The sequence below is a fragment of the Phodopus roborovskii genome, unplaced genomic scaffold, assembly GCF_943737965.1.
Source record: "Phodopus roborovskii unplaced genomic scaffold, PHOROB, whole genome shotgun sequence".
In the NCBI taxonomy this organism is placed as follows: domain Eukaryota; kingdom Metazoa; phylum Chordata; class Mammalia; order Rodentia; family Cricetidae; genus Phodopus; species Phodopus roborovskii.
The window spans coordinates 27,745,860-27,764,197 of record NW_026126434.1 but is presented as its reverse complement, the minus strand read 5'-3'; the positions used below and the strand labels follow the sequence as shown (position 1 = coordinate 27,764,197).

The following is an 18,338-nucleotide window of genomic DNA, read 5'->3' as shown; positions in this document are numbered from 1 at the left end:
GGACTGTGGTCCTGGGGACGCTGCAGGCATGGGGACTGTGGTCTCTGGAGACACTGCAGGCATGGGGACTGTGGTCCTGGGGACACTGCAGGCATGGGGACTGCGGTCTCTGGGGACACTGCAGGCATGGGGACTGTGGTCCTGGGGACACTGCAGGCATGGGGACTGCGGTCTCTGGGGACACTGCAGGCATGGGGACTGTGGTCCTGGGGACACTGCAGGCATGGGGACTGCGGTCCTGGGGACACTGCAGGCATGGGGACTGTGGTCCTGGGGACACTGCAGGCATGGGGACTGTAGCAGTAGCAATAGGGAGAGAGAGAAGGGATTGGTTTGAGGACTTGGGCCAGTTGTGGTCACTGAGTGGGTTATAGGGTCACACAGCTCAGCTTAGGTGGTGAGAGGGGTGAGTTTGGCTGGGGTGGGCTCATCCTGAAATTGTGAATACGACTACTGGAGTTGGGGCACTTGGCTCCGTTGACAGAGTACTGGAATGGCATGCATGAAGTCTGGGCATGGGGTTCAGTTGGCAGAGTGTTCCTGTGGCACACTTGAAGCCTTGGCCTCCATTGCCTAAGCACCTCAGAAACCAGGTGTGGTGGTGCTTGCCTACAGTCCCAGCACTGGGGAGGTAGGGGCAGGAGGATAAGAAATTCAAGGTCATCCTTGGCTTTATATGGAGGCCAAACTGACCAACATAAGATTCCATCCCAAAGGCTGGATGTGATGGCACACACCTTTAATTCCAGCATGAAGAAGGTAGAGAGGCAGCTGGAACTGTCAGTTCGAGGCCAGCCTGGCCTACAGAGTTAGTTCCAGGATAGGGCCAAAACAATACAGAGAAACCCTGTCTCAAAAACCAAAAAATAAAAACAAATAAATAAACTCAGGGCTGACTGATGGCATGGCCCATATTCCATCCACTACATGAAAGGTCATGGAGAAAGGGGGGGGGGGGAGGAAGGAAGGGGAGAGGAGGCAGGGAAGATAAAAGTTATTCAAGTTCTACAGGCCAATTGAAACTGGCCAGAAGACCCAGGGAAAGGAGGGGCTTCTGAGACAGGAGAAAAAACTGCAGAGGCCTTGAGCTGACACAGTCAGGTCAAGCTTGGTAAGGCCTGGCAGACAGCCCAGGGCGTGAGTATGCCTGTGGAACACACTGGAGACCTTGGCTCCCAAGCTGAGCCCTGTCAGGGCTGTGTTGTGCTACAGTGAGAGGTGACCGGGTTAGGACTGGGTACAGACAGGCTCCTGCTAGAGCCCTGGGAGCCCGGGAGGTTGGTGCAGGTTTGTGTCTGAGCCTCACACTGTGTTAGGAGTGGGAGGGGCCGCAGTGAATGCTAATCTATGGGGTTGGCAGGTCCATGTACATGGTACTGGCTAAGGGGATGGGCATCTGTCCCCATGGCAGAGGGTGGGGTGGGGCCTTCATGCTGGCAAAAGATGCTGGCTGGAGAAATAGGGGATGAAGGCTAGCAGAGACTGGGAAACCCAAGTTCAGGGAAGCAGCTATGTTCTGGGGACAGGAGCTGGCTCTGGTGGTTGGAGACACGCCTGACCATTGGAGGCTGGAGATTTCAGTTTTCTTCATGCAAAAGCTGGGGAGAAGAAGCAAATGTCACCTGGACTCAGGTGCTCAGACATAGGGCTAGGGAGGGAGGGAGGTCAGACACTGGGGCGAGGAGAAATGAGTGCTGAATAAAAGGTGGTCAAAATGTCCAGAAGAGAGACCAGCATGGGGGTGGGAGGCTGCAGAGACCAGGGTGATTGATTACTCCTTGTATCCTGACAGAGCCATTTGTGACCTCTCTAAGGACTAAGGGCTGGGGGCAGGTGGATCCTAGGACTTAAGGCTGAAGTACTCTGACTGCCCATCTTGAGCCATCCCATATCAGAATGGACCCAGGGGGTGTGGGCCACCTGGGTGTCAACTGATTGAAACCTCTTCCTCCTTTTTCTTTTGTTCATATGTTTTTATTTGTTCACCATTGACTTACATTCCTATTTCTATTTGTGCATTTATGTCTACCCTTTTAAAAATCACTAGAGTAGGGCTGACAACTTGTCCAGGAAGCCTTCTGGGTTCCTATTTCCTCTGCTTGGCAGATGCATTTTCTACACAGGCCCTTCAAGGTTATTCTGACACTGTGTCCTCGGCTGCCCACAAAGACTCCAGACTTTGGGGTTCTGCTTTGTCCCCACATCCACTCCAGTGGGGACCATGTTTCCTTCCCCCCTTCTCTTTTTCTTTGAAGACTTCATTTTATCTTTAATCACTTGCATGTGTGTGTATGTGTGAGCACGTGACCTCAGAGGCCAGAAAAGGGTGTTAGACCCCCGGAACTGGGGTCACATGCTAGTAAGACACCTGATGTGGGTGCTGTGAACAGAAGTCAGGTCCTCTGCAAAAGCAGCAAGTATCTACCCTAACCACTGAGCAATCTTCCCAGCCTTCCAGCCTGCATTCAGTCTACGGTGACAGATAGAGACATCATGCCTCTGATTTCTGTGGTGCTGGGGATTGAACCCAGGACCTTGTGAAGGCAAAGCAAAGGCTCTAAGCCCCAACCCAGGGACCACATTTTCTAATTTTCTGATGTGCTGTTGAGTACAGGATAGTGCCTTGAGGTGTAAGACAAGTGCTGGAGAAAGGATGGATGGCTGTCTAAGCATTAGGAAGATCACTCTCAACAAGCAAACGGCGCTGATCCAGGAGTGAGATCAAAGGAGAGATGTGCCCTGGTTCTAGCTTTACCTTTATGACATTGTGTGACTGCAGACATACCATATGACCTCTCATCAGCTGACTAAGTAGTGGCTGATTTCTTTGTCTCCTGTCCTGACTTTTGTCCTTTGTAGCATCCTATGCAAATCAGTCTGCCTAAGTGCAGTTTTCCCATCAATTCCAAGCAGACTAGAGCCACACTTGGTAGTGCAGGCACAATCCGAGCTGCTCTGCTGGGGCAGGGTAATCACAAGTGTAAGGCTAGTGTGGGCAGCATATGGAGTTCAAGGCCAGCATTGGCAGTTTAGTGAGATGATGTCTCAAAATAAAATGCAAAAAGGAGAGCTAGAATATAACCCAGGGATAGAGAGCTTATATAGATGGGGGAGGAGGGCCTGAATTCAACACCCAGTACTATCAGTATGATGCCTGAGGTATTAATTAAAATTGCAGCCTCCCAGGACTTGGCTGGACTGTGCAGTAGAAGGCCTAGCATGTAATGCACTCTCAGTGAGAAGTGGCTGGGAACTCTGTCCTGGTGTCTGCATCTTCCTAAGGAAGCAGGGTAGGAGGGTTGGGCCTGGGGTGGCAGATGAACTTCCGCTTCATTCTCTATAAAATGGAAGGCTACAGATAAAGCCAGTGTGCTGGAATGCATGGAATTTTTGGAACCTTCTCAGTAGGAATGTGTGACAGACAGGAACCTGTTAGGGGTGGGGAGACTCAAGCCTTGTTGACCTCTGACCTCGCCAGCACCCCAAGCCCTGAAGCCTGGCCTAACCCAAGGCTGATTTGTCCCTAGGCACAGCTATGCCATTTACCCATCCAACACTGTGGCCCTTTGTTCCTGCCAAGTAGTGGTGGGAGCAGCCATGGCCTTGGTCTATCACGTGCTCTGTACCAGGTGTTTCCCAAACATCATTGCATTGAACTAATGCTATGAACCTGTGAGGTCAGAGGAGCAAACAAAGCTGATCCGAAGTCATACAGGTAGCTGGGCTGGGAGCTGAGGGGGTCAGCTCAGATAGTCCAGGCTTGCTTCGTTAACTGATGATCTGGATCTTCTACAGAACATAAATGAAGAGCCAGGTGCTATGGCTCACACCTGAAACTGGGCTCTGCAGAAGCAGAGTAAGTGAGCTCCAGCTCTGGCTCAAAAAATAAGATGGAGCATGGTGGTAGTGGTGGTGTATACCTCAGGAGGCAGCACTCAGGAGGCAGATGCAGAGGCAGAGGCAGAGGCAGAGGGATCTCTGTGAGTTCAAGGCCAGCCTGGTCTACAGCATGAACTCCAGGTCAGCCGGGGCTACACAGAGAAGCCCTGCCTTGAAAAACAAACAAAAAAGTAAATAAATACAATATAAAATAAGGTAAAAAGCAATTGAAGAAGACACTGGATATTGACCTCTGGTCACATATATGTGTGTGAGAGTGTGCACGCGCGCACGCACACACACACACACACACACACACACACAAAGCAACTGGGCTGAGATTTGACCTTCGAAGTCATCTAACTCCACAGCTCATGGCAGCAGGGGTCCATGCATACTTAGTCTTTGAGAGGCACTGTCGCTGGCCATCTGGAATTCCAAGAAGTGATTAACTCACCAGGTGAGATAGTTGTCAAAGCTTGTAGATGATGGTGACAGTCCCTGTGGCTTCTACCTGCCCTCCAGTAGACTCTCCTGCCAGTCAATCGATTGTCACTGGGTTAGTTTTGCCTTTGAGAAAGCTGAGGGATTGAGAGGGGAAACAAAGGCTGAGAAAGGTGATTTGCTGTGGGGAAGGGGTCCCCAAAGGATCTGACCCTGGATATATCAACTAAGGGTGTCTCAGAGGGGTCCCTTGCCCAGCTATGGGACACATTTTACAAGCAAGGAAGATGAAGTTTAAAGAAAACAGCAGCCCTCCTGGGCATCTGTCATCCAAGCACTGTGGGGGGTGGAGGTAGGAAGGTCAGGAGTTCAGTGTCATACTGGGTCACATAGTGTATTTGAGGCCAGCCTGGGCCCTATCTCAAAAACAACCCCTCCAAAAAGAATTAAATGCATTAATTAAAGGTAAATGTTTTTAAATGCAGTCGAGAAATGGATGGAGAAGCCCAGAGAACACTGGACACTTTTCACACTGCTAGCATCTCAGGGTTCTTTCCTAGTCCTCTTGGGTTATTGTCTCAGTTTGAGGTCCTGCAGAAACTGACAATGTAGACGGCAAAGGGATCACACCCAACTTCACAGTGCCCAGTTATAGAACTTTGCTTCTAACCCCATAGAATCCTCTGATGGGCAAGGGATGGACCTGTGGCAGACAGGTACAGTGGGGGGGGCAGAGGTTGATGGGGTACAGTGGGAGAGTAGACTAGAGACAGATGGGGTGTGGTGGGGATGGGCAGACAGACAGCTTCCTGAGTTATAGAGGAGCAGAGAGGGTGATCAGAGAGAAGGATACTGCAGTCAAATATCTGGGTTTGGAAGGGCATGCCACTACCTCTACCCAATACTCTGAGGGAACAGTGCCATCAGGGGCCCCAGGAACTCACAGGCAACTATTGAGAAGGCCCCAGAAAACACTCAAGCCCCTGGAGAGTCCCCCAAGACCACCTTTGGGTGGAGTAGGAGCGAGCTGGCAGTACTCATGCCCCCAGAGACACAGAGGGGTGCACATACAGTATCCAGGTGGAGGTGAAGGCAAGCAAGGCAGAGATAAAATTCCCTCCTCACCTTGGGGCTCTCTCCAGTTCCCCCAGGCGCTGTCTGGATAGACACCTCTCTCTCTCTCTCTCTCTCTCTCTCTCTCCTCTTGTTTGGGGCAAAAAGAATGACAAGTTTGAGCTTGTCCTCCAGCTCCCACATAATTGGTGGCAGCAGGCAAGGCTGCTACAGAGGGAGGGGTTTCCAGAGGAATGGAGGAGGGACAGTGCTGGGAGGGACCAACCTTTCTGTGGCCTCCACACCATTCCCATGACCCGCGTGTTCACCTCCCCCGTGCCATCTCTCACATCCTCCTCACAGCTCCCACAGGCAATGTCCTCAGAGCATCACCCACCCCAATAAAGCCACCTTCTAACAAGGGAAATTGAGGCCAATTGGGATGGGACCAGAAGCTAAGAGGAGTCTGTCTCAGGACAGCAAATTCATAGCCTCTGTCTATGTTCGTTCTTGCTTTTCCATTTAATCCCTACTAAAGGAATGGCTGTCTCTTCCCTAGGGTAGGAAAGGGTTTGCTGACAGCCCACCCCCACCCCAGCTGACGCCCGTTGCCAGTGTCAAGGGTTTGAGAACTGAGTCATATTTAGAGACATCTTGGTTATTGTCCAGTTCTCCTGAGTACCCTGGGATGTTGGTTTCTGTTCTGCATAAAACTGGCCCTGGAGCAGGACTCTGAGGCCTGGTACAATTGGCTCAGAGCAACTGGAGTGGGTAGGGGGACAGTGTCCAGGCCAGGGCGATTTGCTCCTTCAGCGGAGTGTCTCTACATTAAACTTATCCTCTGCTGCCTCTGAGGTTAGCTGTGGAAGCTGGCTTGGAGATAGTGTACAGACTCTTCTATGTGTGCCTAAGATGATCGTGGGTTGGCCTCTGCCAGTGTGCTGAACACTAGACAGCGCCTATAGGAGCCGAGTGAGAGGTATACCTCCAACGCCTACAGAGCCAGGCAATTTTAGCCGAGGAACTCAGATCTGAGAATGAGGATTGTGTCCAGAGGGTGGGAGTGACTTAGGGGTAAAAGTTCGGAGGACATTACTTGGCCCAGAGTGCGAGCCCATCTATGTGTTCCGAGGTGCAGCCTCCCTTACACCTCGCGCCCTCTTTGTCTCCCCGCCGAGGTGCGCATGCAGACCTGCTCCGTTCGGCCCTCCTGGTGTGCGAGCGCCGGGGGGGGGCGCACCCTCGACTCCCCCGCTAGTTCCCCACGGGGAGAGCGGACCAGCCAGAGCCCTGGTGCTGTTTGGTCTGGAGCGGAGCGGGGGCTTGCATTGATCCATTGATTGTGCGCGGTCTGCGCCTGACCTCCCTGCTCCCGGGGAAGCCGTCTCCATGGAGACCGGGCCCGCTCCCCCAGCGCCGGATTGTAAATTCCTGCAGGCAGCGGCCCGGCAGCCTGGGGAGGGGGCCGCGCGCCCGGGCGCGCAGGGGGAGCGGCCGCCACGCCGAGGCCCCCTTTGAAAGAAAAAAAAAAAAAAAAGGACACGAAAAAGGAGGTGGTGGAGGAGGAGGACGGAGAAGAGAAGCAGGAGGGGCAGTGGGAAGGGGAGGAGGAAGAAAACGAAAAGGAGCAAGGAGAGGAGGAGATAGAGGAGGAGGAGAAAAGCGAAGAAAAACAGACGAAGCCTGGGAGACGAGAAAGCAAGGGAGGAAGAAAGAGGCAGAAAGGGCGTGTTTAGGCTCTACGTCTCCCCTCCCCTTTCTCAGGTCCCAGCTCCGGCTCTGCGCGCTCGCTCTCCGGCTACAGCTCCCCGCGGGCGAAGCTGGGCGTCGGGTGCGATAGCCCGGGCCGCCCCTCGGGCCACCGCCCCGCGCCTGGCCGCGCTCCCCACGTCCAGCCCGGAGCCCCCGCGGGGCGCCCTCCAGTCCCCTCCCCCTCCGCCTCGCGCCCTCCCCGGGGCTGCGATACCCCCGCGGCCCCGCCGCGCGGAGCTCCAGGCCATGGGCTCGGGGCGCGTCCCCGGGTTCTGCCTGCTCGTCCTGCTGGTCCATGCGCGTGCCGCCCAGCATGGCAAAGCTGCGCAAGGTAAGGGAGGCGCGGCGCGGGGCTGCGGGACGGCGGGGCTGCGGGACGGCGGGGCTGCGGGACGGCTGGGCTGCGGGACGGCGGGGCTGCGGGACGGCGGGGCCCGAGCCAGGGCAGGTGCCTGGAAGTGCGTGGCTGTCAGGACCCGGTCCTGTGACCCGGACTCCCGGGCCAGGGCCAGATTTCTGGGCGCTGCGCGCCTAGCGAAGCGCTTGTAGGAGCCTGGGGGCAGCCGGCAGAAGGGAGCCTGCACTTCTGCCGGCTTCCCTGCCACCTCTAGCATCTTCCGCCGAGGTCAGAGAATCTTCTCTAACACTGCCAGGAACTTCACTGGGGGGCTTGAGGCCGAGGGAAGGAAGTTTTCATCCATGCCGCATACTTCGTACCCCTCCCCGCACGCAGTCAGGCCGAAATTTCAAAGTTGCTGTCTTATCAAGTCTAAAGATGTTAAAGAAAAACAGACTTGTTCGCGGTGAAACCGACTGCCTGTCACGGGATGGTAGGGGGCAGAAGGAGAAAATGTCTGTGACGAGCTTCTGGCACGCACGTTGCGTTTCTGCCTTTTTTTTGGGGGGGGGGAAATCTCTTTCGTCTCGCATGGCTTTCATTTCTTATCATAATATTTATTTATTAAGGCCTGGGGTTTCCAATTCCATTTAAATCCAGGTCAGAATTGCATTAAAATAACAAAGTAAAATTCCAGGCTGGGAGCTCTGACAGATCCCTCTAGGAATTAGAGAGAGACTGGGAGGCCCTCCTGCCCCGGTCCCTGACCCCGAGCTCACTGCCCAGCCAGTCCCAAGGCTGTGCTGGCAGAAACCAGGCTGGTGTCCCACAGTTCTCTGGGGATAGCCTCCCCTCCCCCATTGACCTGCTGCACCCCTCCCCCCACGTTGTCCTCACCCAAAAGAGATTTATATGGACAAAAAGAAAATTCCTCTTAGCAAGATTTTGCCCGGGAGGTAGATTCTGCCTATTGTCCCAGGGGCTCCTGAAGCCAGCCAGAGATGAGGAGGTGTCTGAGCCAGAAGGAAAGTTGAACTTGGGAGTTGGGGAAGTCTGAGTGTCTGGCAGTCAGGTCACCGTATGCAGGGGCCTGAGCCCTGGAGAAATAAGCTGTTATGTGCCACCGCTTTCACTGGGTTCCTAGAGGTACTAAAGCAACACCACTTGCCTCCCCCAAAACACTGTCTTCCCTTGCCTCCTCCAACCTATCAGTCAACATAACTAAACACTGGAGACCCTCAGCTGTCAAATACCAGACCCCACCCCAACCTCCTTCCAGCCCCAAACTGCTGCTTCTGCAGCCTTGGTCCCAGACAGTCCGATGCCTGCCTGAAACAGCCCCTCTCCCCACTGTGGATTTGCTTGTGTGTTTTCGTAAACAAAGCTGGCTTTTGTAGTGCACGCTGACTTACTCATAACATGGAATTAGCTGGGGAGTTTAGTCTGAGGAAGGAACAGATTTCGTGCAGTAATCTAGAGACAAGATAAGGGCCTCTTTCAAGTTGGAGCCAGTGTCTGCAGGGAAGGGGTGGGGAGAGGCGCGAGAGGAGAAGCAGTCTATTAAAGGGGTTCCAGGTGCAGCTGGGGACCCCAAATGGGACAGGTGTGGGGGGAACCGACCTCCAGGGTATCCCAGGTGCCTTCTTTTGTTGGACACCCCACTGGGTACTGGGGGACACTCAGCTGGAGGTACTACCCTCAAGGTTCCTGCTTATTTCAGTTCTGGGCTCCACCTGCCCGGATGAGGCTGTAGTAACTTGGCATCTGCACCCTCTCCCCCTTAGGACTTCTGAGTCTGGCTGGATTAGAATGGAACCTCTCATTAACCCTACCATTCAGGAAATCTGTGAAACCCTGTCCATCAAAGGTTGACTAACAACAGGTTTGCGGGAACACAGAGCAGTGCTTGGACTCAGAGTTGCAGGTAGATGCTGCAGGGAAGGTCTGAGCCTTGCAGGCTTACCCATAGTGCTGTGAGCTTTGGGAGGCCTCCCTTGCCCCCTCGACATCTCTCATCTATCATCAGGGCCAGGAAGTTCGCCTTTGATGCCACGTGCTTTTCAGTGGAACTTTAGAGGGTCTGTGAATCACAAACACCCTCAGCAAGTTTCTTGAAAGGAACTGTTGGACTTCTGGGGACATCTGTGTCTCTGGGAAGCGTCAAAGCCACGTGATAGGGTAGGGGATGGAACAAGGACATGAGCTTAGGGGAAAGGAGGGTGGGTGGGAGGAAGAGAAAGAGAGACAGGACTCTAGCACTGTGGGACATCCCTGGCCCACTGTGTCTACTGGGACCGAGTTCTTCAATCAGGAATGCTGAACGTTTTGTCCCTGTGGATGAGTGGGCGGGTCAGCTAGTGGGACTGGGAATGAGTGAGCTTGCTGGGTACATGGTTTTGAGTGATTTTCAAGTGCCTGTCTGTGTGTCTAAAGTAGACAGACTGGATAACCAAGATAATTGTAAACTTAAAAGCATTAATTTGCTTTGCTTTTTTGAGGGTGGGGGTGGGGTAGAGGTGGGAGGACAGCCATGGTTAAAAAGACCTAATCCTCACTCAGGGCTCGGGTTGCAGCTGAATGGAAAGCTCTCAGGGCCTCCAGAGGAACTGCTCCTGTCCCCAGGCCGGCTCTGGGACAGCCAGCCTGGCCATTTAGTTTACCTGGTAGTTTTCTTCCCTTGCCGGGGATAGAGTTTTGAGAAAGTCACCCATTTAGAAATCACAACGCCCCTGAGACTTGAGAGTGTTCATCAGTCGGGGAACAGTGTCTCTCTGTCTCTGGGTCTCTGTCTGGGTGTATGTGTCTCTCTTTCCCCCCACCCCTCTCTTCCTCTTTAATGTGGCTGTTTCCTCTCCTCCCTGCTCCCCTCGGCTCCTGTGGCCAGCTTCTACAGTGAGGGGACTGTTCCTCCTAGCCCCTCCCTCCAAAATATGAAATGAAAACCATAGCCGTGTCAGCGGGTGAGGGTGGCTCCTTGGGCAACCGCTACTGCTTGTGCCCCATCAAGGCCCTACTGGAGGGAGCAGACAGACAGACAGACAGACCCCACTCTTAGATCCTGTTGTTGTATCAGTTTCCCTAAGCTCATCTCCATTTTTAGAAAGTCCTCAGAAATCCCTTTGACCTCTTTCTGCGGCTTGCTGGTGGCATGTGATAGGTGTGCGGATACCCAGGAGCTAGGAGGAGATAAATTTTGTTCCCCACCCATTGCCTCTCTTTCCCTGCCCCCCAAGTCTTTGTAGGATAGAATGTGACAGAGAGAGGTACTACAAAGGCCTAGGAATCACAATAACTAAGGGTAGAGAGCAGGAGGAGAGTGATCAGGAGCCTGTAGATAATGCTGCTTTCTGGAATGTTCTGGAATATGACAACCGGTGTGAGATGTGAGCAGCTAGGACCTGTTGCAAATGGAGGCAGGCAGAGTGTGAATTTGGGAATGTGAGGTGTGCATTCACTGGGGTGTGTGAGCATGCATGTGCAGGACTCAGTGTGTGTGTGTGTGTGTGTGTGTGTGTGTGTGTGTGTGTGAGCACATGTGTGTGGCCCTCTGGTGAGGGGGAGGAAGTGGGCAATGTGCGTTTTGTTTTAGTTGGAGAAGTAAAGTAGAATGGCTTGGTCCAGAACCCTGAATTGAGGGTGGGGAGGGGAATGCATGGTTTCAAACCCTCTGGAGAAGATGGAGGTAGAACTCGATGCCAGAACCCACCCTGGTCTCTGCCGCCTGCTTTGGTGCGTGGGTGTGGGCCTCCATACCCCTAACACATGACCACTCAACAAGAAAGAGTTCCTGTCAGGCAGGGCTGGAGACTGCAGAGCCCGAGTCATTCTGAGGCTGGTGGTACTTAGTACCTATGTGAGGCCCAGACCTGGGGAGGCAGGAATCTGGGAAGGGGTGGACTGCTGGAGCCCCTCAGGGATGCATGGAGGGGAAGAATGGACCACTCACCTGGGCAAAGAAGGGACACTGACTCTGTAGCCTGGCCACTCTCCCTGCCTGATTCAGGTGGCTCTGGGTGGGTGGAGGATAAGGTGTGACTGAGCCTAGTGACTGGGATCTCAGGGTTCTACCCATTTTACTGAATTCGTCCACACTGGTGAGCCCTAGCTGTGCCCTGCCCTGGTTTTTCACCTAAGAGCCAGGCCCTCTCCACCTAGACCCTGTTCCACTCGGCCTGCTGGAAACCTGGTCACGTGGTGCTTTTCCTTTCTCCCCCCCCCCACCTCAGTTTTCCAAATATGACAGTCCTGTGTCAAGTGAGCAGCTAGCCCTAGAAGCATGAGTACATGTTTCTATGGATATACACTGTGGTGCCCAAGACTGACCCCTCTTTGTCCCCAGCCTGTCCCTCCTCAGACCAAGGGCTTACTCTGGAGTTGGAGCTGGATGCTACAGTTGGGTTTCAGAAGTCCCCTGAATAGGGCACTGGAGGCCCTGGTTTGACAAATGTTTTCCCCTGTGACAAACCAGAGCCCCAGAGAGCTGTGGGCTTTGCATTTCAGAACTTTGTGCCCAGGACTGTCTGGTTGTGGTTACTGACAGTGGCAAACTGAGGACATGGTAGCTGGCCCTTAGAAGATGCGGGATAAAGAGACAGATCTAAGGAGTCCCTGGGTGAGGTACATACAGCATTAGGCTATGCGGGTGTGGGGGGGAGGTTGTGGGAGGATGGGATGTCAAAGGGTGGGGGGTACAGGTTTAGAGAGAGGACTTTTTTTTTTTTTACAAGTTTCTAATTATATTTATTTGGAGTTTTCCTCTGGCGGTTTGAAGCTGTTAACAGCAGGGACCTGTATCCCTGGTGTTTGTTTTTGTTTCTAACCAGCTGCTTGGCCCCAGAGTGGTGAATCCCAAGGCTGGGGACACCTGCCCACCCTCTCCTTGCCTGTGTGTCTGCTTGCTCCCTGTCTACTCTGGTCTCCTCTTCTACCTCAGAGCATTTGGATGCTGGCTTTTGACCAACAGCCAAATTCAGCCCCATTCCATTTCGTGCTGTATTGGTTGCTTACTTCAGCCTGCTAACACTGAGCTAAACACTGAGTTGGGGCCAGGGGAGGCAGAGACCCATCTCTCAAGTTCTTTTAGAAGGCTTTCAGGGGGTGGACCTGAGTTCTGTCTTTATGCTGGCTATTGGTTCTTTCCCAGGATAACCTCATTAGGCATTTCCCCAGCCATTTAATAAGACATGCCTGCAGCTGCCCAAGAGGTAACAAAGGAGCCGGCGATTCGGCGATCCTACTGTCTTGTGTGCCCAGTCTCCTCTGGCCCTGTGTTCATCAGGCCTCTGTGCACTGTCTTTGTAAACTCTAAAATCTCATGCGTGTAGGTGCAGGCACATCGCCACAGCACACATGTGGGGATCAGAGGTCAACCTCGGGCACCAGTTCTCACCCACGGGCCACCTTGTCTGACAGGGTCAGTGATCACCCCTGTACAAGCTCAGCAAGCTGGATTAGAGATGCACACTTGTTGAATCTAGCTTTACATGAGTTCTGGGGCTCCCAGCTCAGATCCTCACCCCAGCTCTCTCCTCCTCAGAATAACCCCCCTAGCACACCCCACTTTCCAGAATGCCAAATGGTCACAGGGGAGTAACAAAGCAGGCTTCCTGCTGAGGTATGCCACAGGTAAGGCTTGCCTGCACACAGGCACCTAGTAGCCATTTGCGGAGTGGTCAGGTACGCACAATGCACAGCTCTGCCAGCAGTGTCATGGGTTCAGAGATTCAGAAGTCATGGCCTCAAGGCACTCACAGCACCGAGTTAACAAGGCTAAATGTCCCAGAGAATACTGGAGGTGATGAACAGTGACCAAAACTTTTATTGAGCACCTGCTGTATATCCACACTGTGGCACCTGGTGCTTGGTGGGTATTAACTCATTTGATGCTGGTAGCAGCCACCTAGATGGTGCTGTGACTAATTTACAGAGGAGGGAGCAGGTGTGCTCAGACCTAGGCTCAAGACCACACAAGTCCCTGAGAAGCCTGCATTAGGACTGGTACAGTATCAGTCATGTTGTTCCCGCAAAGTGTCTCCCAGCTCAGTCAAATAGCTTGTTTACTTGGAAAAGATATCGCCAGGCTTGCCTAGGAGGTCCTGATTTGGTGGGTATAGACACCCCTGGGTCTTTAGAGATCCCCAGATTCCAGTGTGTAGCTTGAGCCAAGAACCACCAGTCTAAACTAACCCATGCCAAGAGCATTACTTGGCTTGCAGCTGGCAAGCAGCTGTGCCCTCAGAGGATAGACTAGAGCTGAGGCTGCCCATGTGTGCCACAGAGATCCCTGCAAGGACTCATCTGGGCTGGCAGGTGTCCTGAGAAGGAGTACGGAAGAACTGGCAGGGGAGGAGCAGGGTACCATTTGGGGCCCCATTTCCTGCTCTATGCCTCAGGCCAGCTTGCTTCAGCAAGGGCCCAGCCACATGAGAAGTGGGACGTGTTACTTGAGACTCGTTCAGAGTGTTGGCTGGATAGATCAGTGTGAACAAAGAGGAGGACAAGCTGAGTCCCCCTGGGTGCAGGGCTCCCCAGGAGCAGGGAAGACACAGTTCTGAGCCTCGTTTGAAAAGGTGTAAAGGGCAGGCCTGAAACAGGAATGGCGAGGAGTTTGGTAGGGTGTAGTGGACTGGTTAGCTGGTATGAGGGGGTAGACCATGGTGGACATGAAGTCTGGAGCAGTGTGCTGAAGACAGGTTAGCGTTGTGGGTGGGGAGAGGGTTGCCATGAGACAGCCACCTAGCTGTGGTCCTCTTCACTTCTGCTTTAGTCCCCCGTGAGCACTTAAGGGGAGGCAAAGGGAGAGCCTGATACACCAGGAGGCAAGCCCCAGCAGATGAAGACAGAGCCCACTGAGGTGGACTTCAGAAGGGGCCCCCATGTTCTGGGCCAGACCCAGAAGTGTTCCCTGTTCAGAGCTCCAGAGCTTTGCTGTCCCTTGGACCCCTGTGCTGCTGGGACACTTCCTATTGCACTGCCACCACGGACATTTAGCCTATGGCCAGTGGGAATGAAGAGTTGTCTTTGAAATGAAATCAAAGAAGCCGAATGTGGCTCCTGGCTGCTACCGAAGTGGACAAAACAGACCTAGACCCCCATCATTCAACCCTAGCTTCATACAGTTCAAGCTTCTGGCATTGAACGCCTCCTGCTGTCTACATGCTTTATCAGGCAGTTCACACAAATTAGCCTCATCAGCTGCTTGCAGCCTGTTCTGAGGAGGCATCATCATCCCATTGTATGTGGGAATCTCAGGACAGAAAATGAGAAAGAAGTCAAGTGTGGTGCTGCTTCCCTGCTGCCCCAGCACCAAGGATGCTGGAGCAGGGGTGCATCCCCAACACCAGGGAGGCTGGAGCAGGGAGATCAGCCTTCAATGCAGAGTAAAACCTTGTCTTGTAAAGGAAAATGCTTGAAAAGGCCTCCCCAGAGGGTGGCAGAGCTGGATCTCCGCTGGGGATTGTCTCCACTGTTGGTGACCTTCCTTCAACGGGACATTTCTTGCATCTGTATCCACTCTATCAGTTGGATAGACTAGTTCTCCTGTAGCCTTTTGCCAACCATAAGGTCACTCTGACTTGGTTTATAAACTATTTCCATGCTTCTCCCCTCCATCCTTTCACTCCATGGGGACTGGCTGGCAGGCATGAAACTGCTGAGCTTGGGTGAGGTGGGCAGTGAGTGTAGACAGGTTGTGAGAGGAGCTGAACAGAGCCAGAAGATCTGAGGCAGGGGTGTGAGGTGTTCCCCTTTCGGTTCTTAGCCCCAGGGTGTACCAGCCCAGCCCCCACTGCTTCTGGAAGCATCAGAACAGAGGACTAAGGATTGCTTCTAGCTCAGGCTTCTGAGAGTTGACAAACTACAGAAATGGCTAGTGCCCAGTGTACACTGCTGAGTCAAAAACACACAGCATGGCTTGATCTGTTTTCACTGGACCAGCCGCCAGGCCTGAGAATCAGTATCATGTCAAAACCCACTCGGTGGCTCGGGGGTCACACCTGCCTGCTCCCAAGTCCCCACTCTGTCTGTTACTGGCAGACTTTTATTCATATACCCTTTGTATACTTTGTGTACCTTTTCTAGCTCACATGTGGACATGGCCTCTTCCTCCTCAGACTGTGACAAAGCTTTCAACCCTAACTGTTCATTAGAATCAGCTGGAAACTTTTGAGAAATATGGATTGCCAGGCCCCAGCCCAGACTTGTTGATTACAGTCTTTGGGGCCTTGGGTGTTTTTAGGGGAGTTGGCTCTGCTGTACTGCTTGGGGTGAGGCCCTCCTCATCCCTACCCTCTGTACACCCACCTGTCTCCACTTCCTGTCACTTATCTATCCTGGCTGGGCTAAATCACCTGTGTGGTTCTGAATGCATGACTGTCCCAGAGAACCCCTTTTCCACTAACTGAGACCTCCTCCTCATCAGTTGCATAATGTTGTCCTCAGCTTCCCAAGGTCCTTCTGCTTGTTTTGTTTTCGAGACAGAGTTTCTGTGTAACCCTGGCTGTCCTGTAGACCAGGCTGGCCTCAAACTCACAGAGATCTATCTGCCTGCCTCTGCTTCCCGAGTGCTGGTATCAAAGGCATACACCACCCCCCCTGGCGGGAGGTCCTTTCTTAATCATTCCTATGTTTGATGCTCTGGAGGTACCTCTATCCTCTAGAGTAGCTGTCTGTTATACCTGTTAGAGTACTTAGTTTTGATGCAAAAAGATCCAGAACTGGGGGTAGGGATGCTGCCTGGTCAGTGGGAGAGCACAGAGAACTGCACTTAACAAGCTTCAGATTGCCTGGCCAATACCTGCCAGCACCTGGTCCTTCTGCTGATAGTTAAGGGGCCAAGGAAGATCTTCCTGGATGGAACTCTGTTCCTGTAAATCTTCTTGGTGCCATCGTGAACAAGCAGGAACAGGCTTGATCTTTTGTCTGGGCTTTTGAGACAGTGTCTGTAAGTGCTGGAATCACAGATGTGCACGGATGGATCACAGGTGTACACCGATGTACCAGGTAAGACAGGTCTGTGCTAAAGTGGACTGTGCGGCAGATAAGGATCCCACATACTGCCCATCTCCTTTTCTTCTTTAATTACTAGTGACCAGCCAGGCTGGTTGATACATGCCTGTAATCCCAGCATTTGAGAGAGATGGAAGCAGGGGGATCAGGTATTGAAGGGCACCAAAGCTATGTAATGAGTTCTAGGCCGGCCTGGATTATATGTGTCCCTATCAAAAAAAAAAAAAAAAAAAAAAACCCTGGACATAGCCAGCTTGCCTGTCTCTCCCTCCCTCCAAGCCTGCTCATTCATACTGGGCTGACTAGGTCTAACATGTCAAGTGTGCTGTTCAGATTGAAGAGTGTTTCAGAGAGTAGTCAAGCTGTCATTGTGGTTTAATATCTTTGAGGCAATAAGGGTTCACTCTTCCTGCAAAGTTCAGAGGAGCGTGAGGGATTCAGGGGTGCACTGGCTCTGTCCTGAAGAGGGGCTTTGACTTCCTTGAGAGGCACCAGTTGAGGGCCTTACATGTCCTCCTCTGCCAGATGTGGATGAATGTGTGGAAGGGACTGACCATTGCCACATCGATGCCATCTGCCAGAACACTCCACGATCATACAAGTGCATCTGCAAGTCCGGCTACACGGGGGATGGCAAACACTGCAAAGGTGAGGCTGGGAGGTGTTGCTGCAGGGGCTGCACCACAGTTTCCAAAGGCCTGCAGCCTCTACAGCCAAGGAGGGTAAACATATCTTTACAGAGAGAGCAGTGTTCTGGTTTGCACCAAAGCACTGCACAGACCCATTGGGGTGCTGGTGGGAACACTTCATGGCCTCATAGCCACACAGCTGTCTGCAGTGGACACACCGCAGTCACAAAACCACGCTGGAAGATCCCTGAAGCAAGAGCCTCTACTTGTACTGTTCCTATTGTGCTCAAGGGGTGGGACCAGCGTGTCCCAGTGGGAATTCACCCACAAACAAGCATATCTTCTGCTATAATTAAAACACAGCAAAATAACCTAGGAGTATTTTCTCAGTGTGTGACCTCAAGTACCGCTGTAGCTTCAGCGGACAAGGTACACATTACTTCCTGTTGGCATAACAAACCTAGGATTACAGTTGCCCCCTAGAATCTGAGGGGTATTGGTTTAAGGATGACACCCCCTTCCAGCAATACCACAATAAAAAAAAGTTCGAGTTCTCTATATAAAATGGCATAATTAAAAAGACAAAAGTTAAATGGCATAGGTGTTTGTATATGATCTTCAGCATCCTCCAGTGTACTCTCTCTCTGTGCACAGATGTGGACGAGTGTGAACGGGAGGACAATGCAGGCTGTGTTCACGACTGTGTTAACATCCCTGGTAATTACCGATGTACCTGCTATGATGGATTCCACCTGGCACATGATGGACACAACTGTCTGGGTGAGCAAAGGGAGGCTTGGCGGGCACTTGGTAGAAAGGAGGCATTTTCAGCATTTCTCAGGCGAGGAGGGAAAAGTGGTTAAAGAACTGAATTTTTTCACTGAGGCAGGCCAGTGAGGACTAAGTAGTGATGCTTATGGCGGGAAAGCATTAGAGGAGGCACTGCACCAGGTGAGGCCCAGCAGAGGAAAATGGTGGGCTTGGCTCCCTGCATGGGGACGTGGCTCTGCTACTTAGGACCCATGGGGCCTTGAGCAAGTCAACTAGCTTCTGAGAACCTTAGACTCCTTATCTCTACTGTGCATCAGTAGGTACCCTCCTTCTTGGAGGCTGCCGCTTGTGGCTAGTTTTGTCTCCACCCTTCCTATCTCCAGGTCTGCGCCTCAGTCTGCCTGATGTCCCTTGTCCCAAGAGCTCTATTATACAGATGGGATCCCTGGGCCACTGAACTCAGCTTT

General features: G+C 52.7%; 1 protein-coding gene across 3 annotated transcripts in view; it reads left to right on the top strand.

Moving 5' to 3' along the window:
• Positions 1 to 7,328: 7,328 nt before the first annotated feature.
• The window catches only part of Scube3 (signal peptide, CUB domain and EGF like domain containing 3), a 29,002-nt gene continuing 17,992 nt past the window's right edge, over positions 7,329 to 18,338 (top strand). For all 3 annotated transcript variants that reach the window (XM_051187139.1, XM_051187140.1, XM_051187138.1), the window contains exons 1-3: positions 7,329 to 7,459; positions 16,997 to 17,119; positions 17,755 to 17,880. In XM_051187139.1, the coding sequence (XP_051043096.1) occupies positions 7,375 to 7,459; positions 16,997 to 17,119; positions 17,755 to 17,880 (334 nt within the window). In that variant the 5' untranslated portion in view covers positions 7,329 to 7,374. The remainder of the gene's footprint in view (positions 7,460 to 16,996; positions 17,120 to 17,754; positions 17,881 to 18,338) is intronic.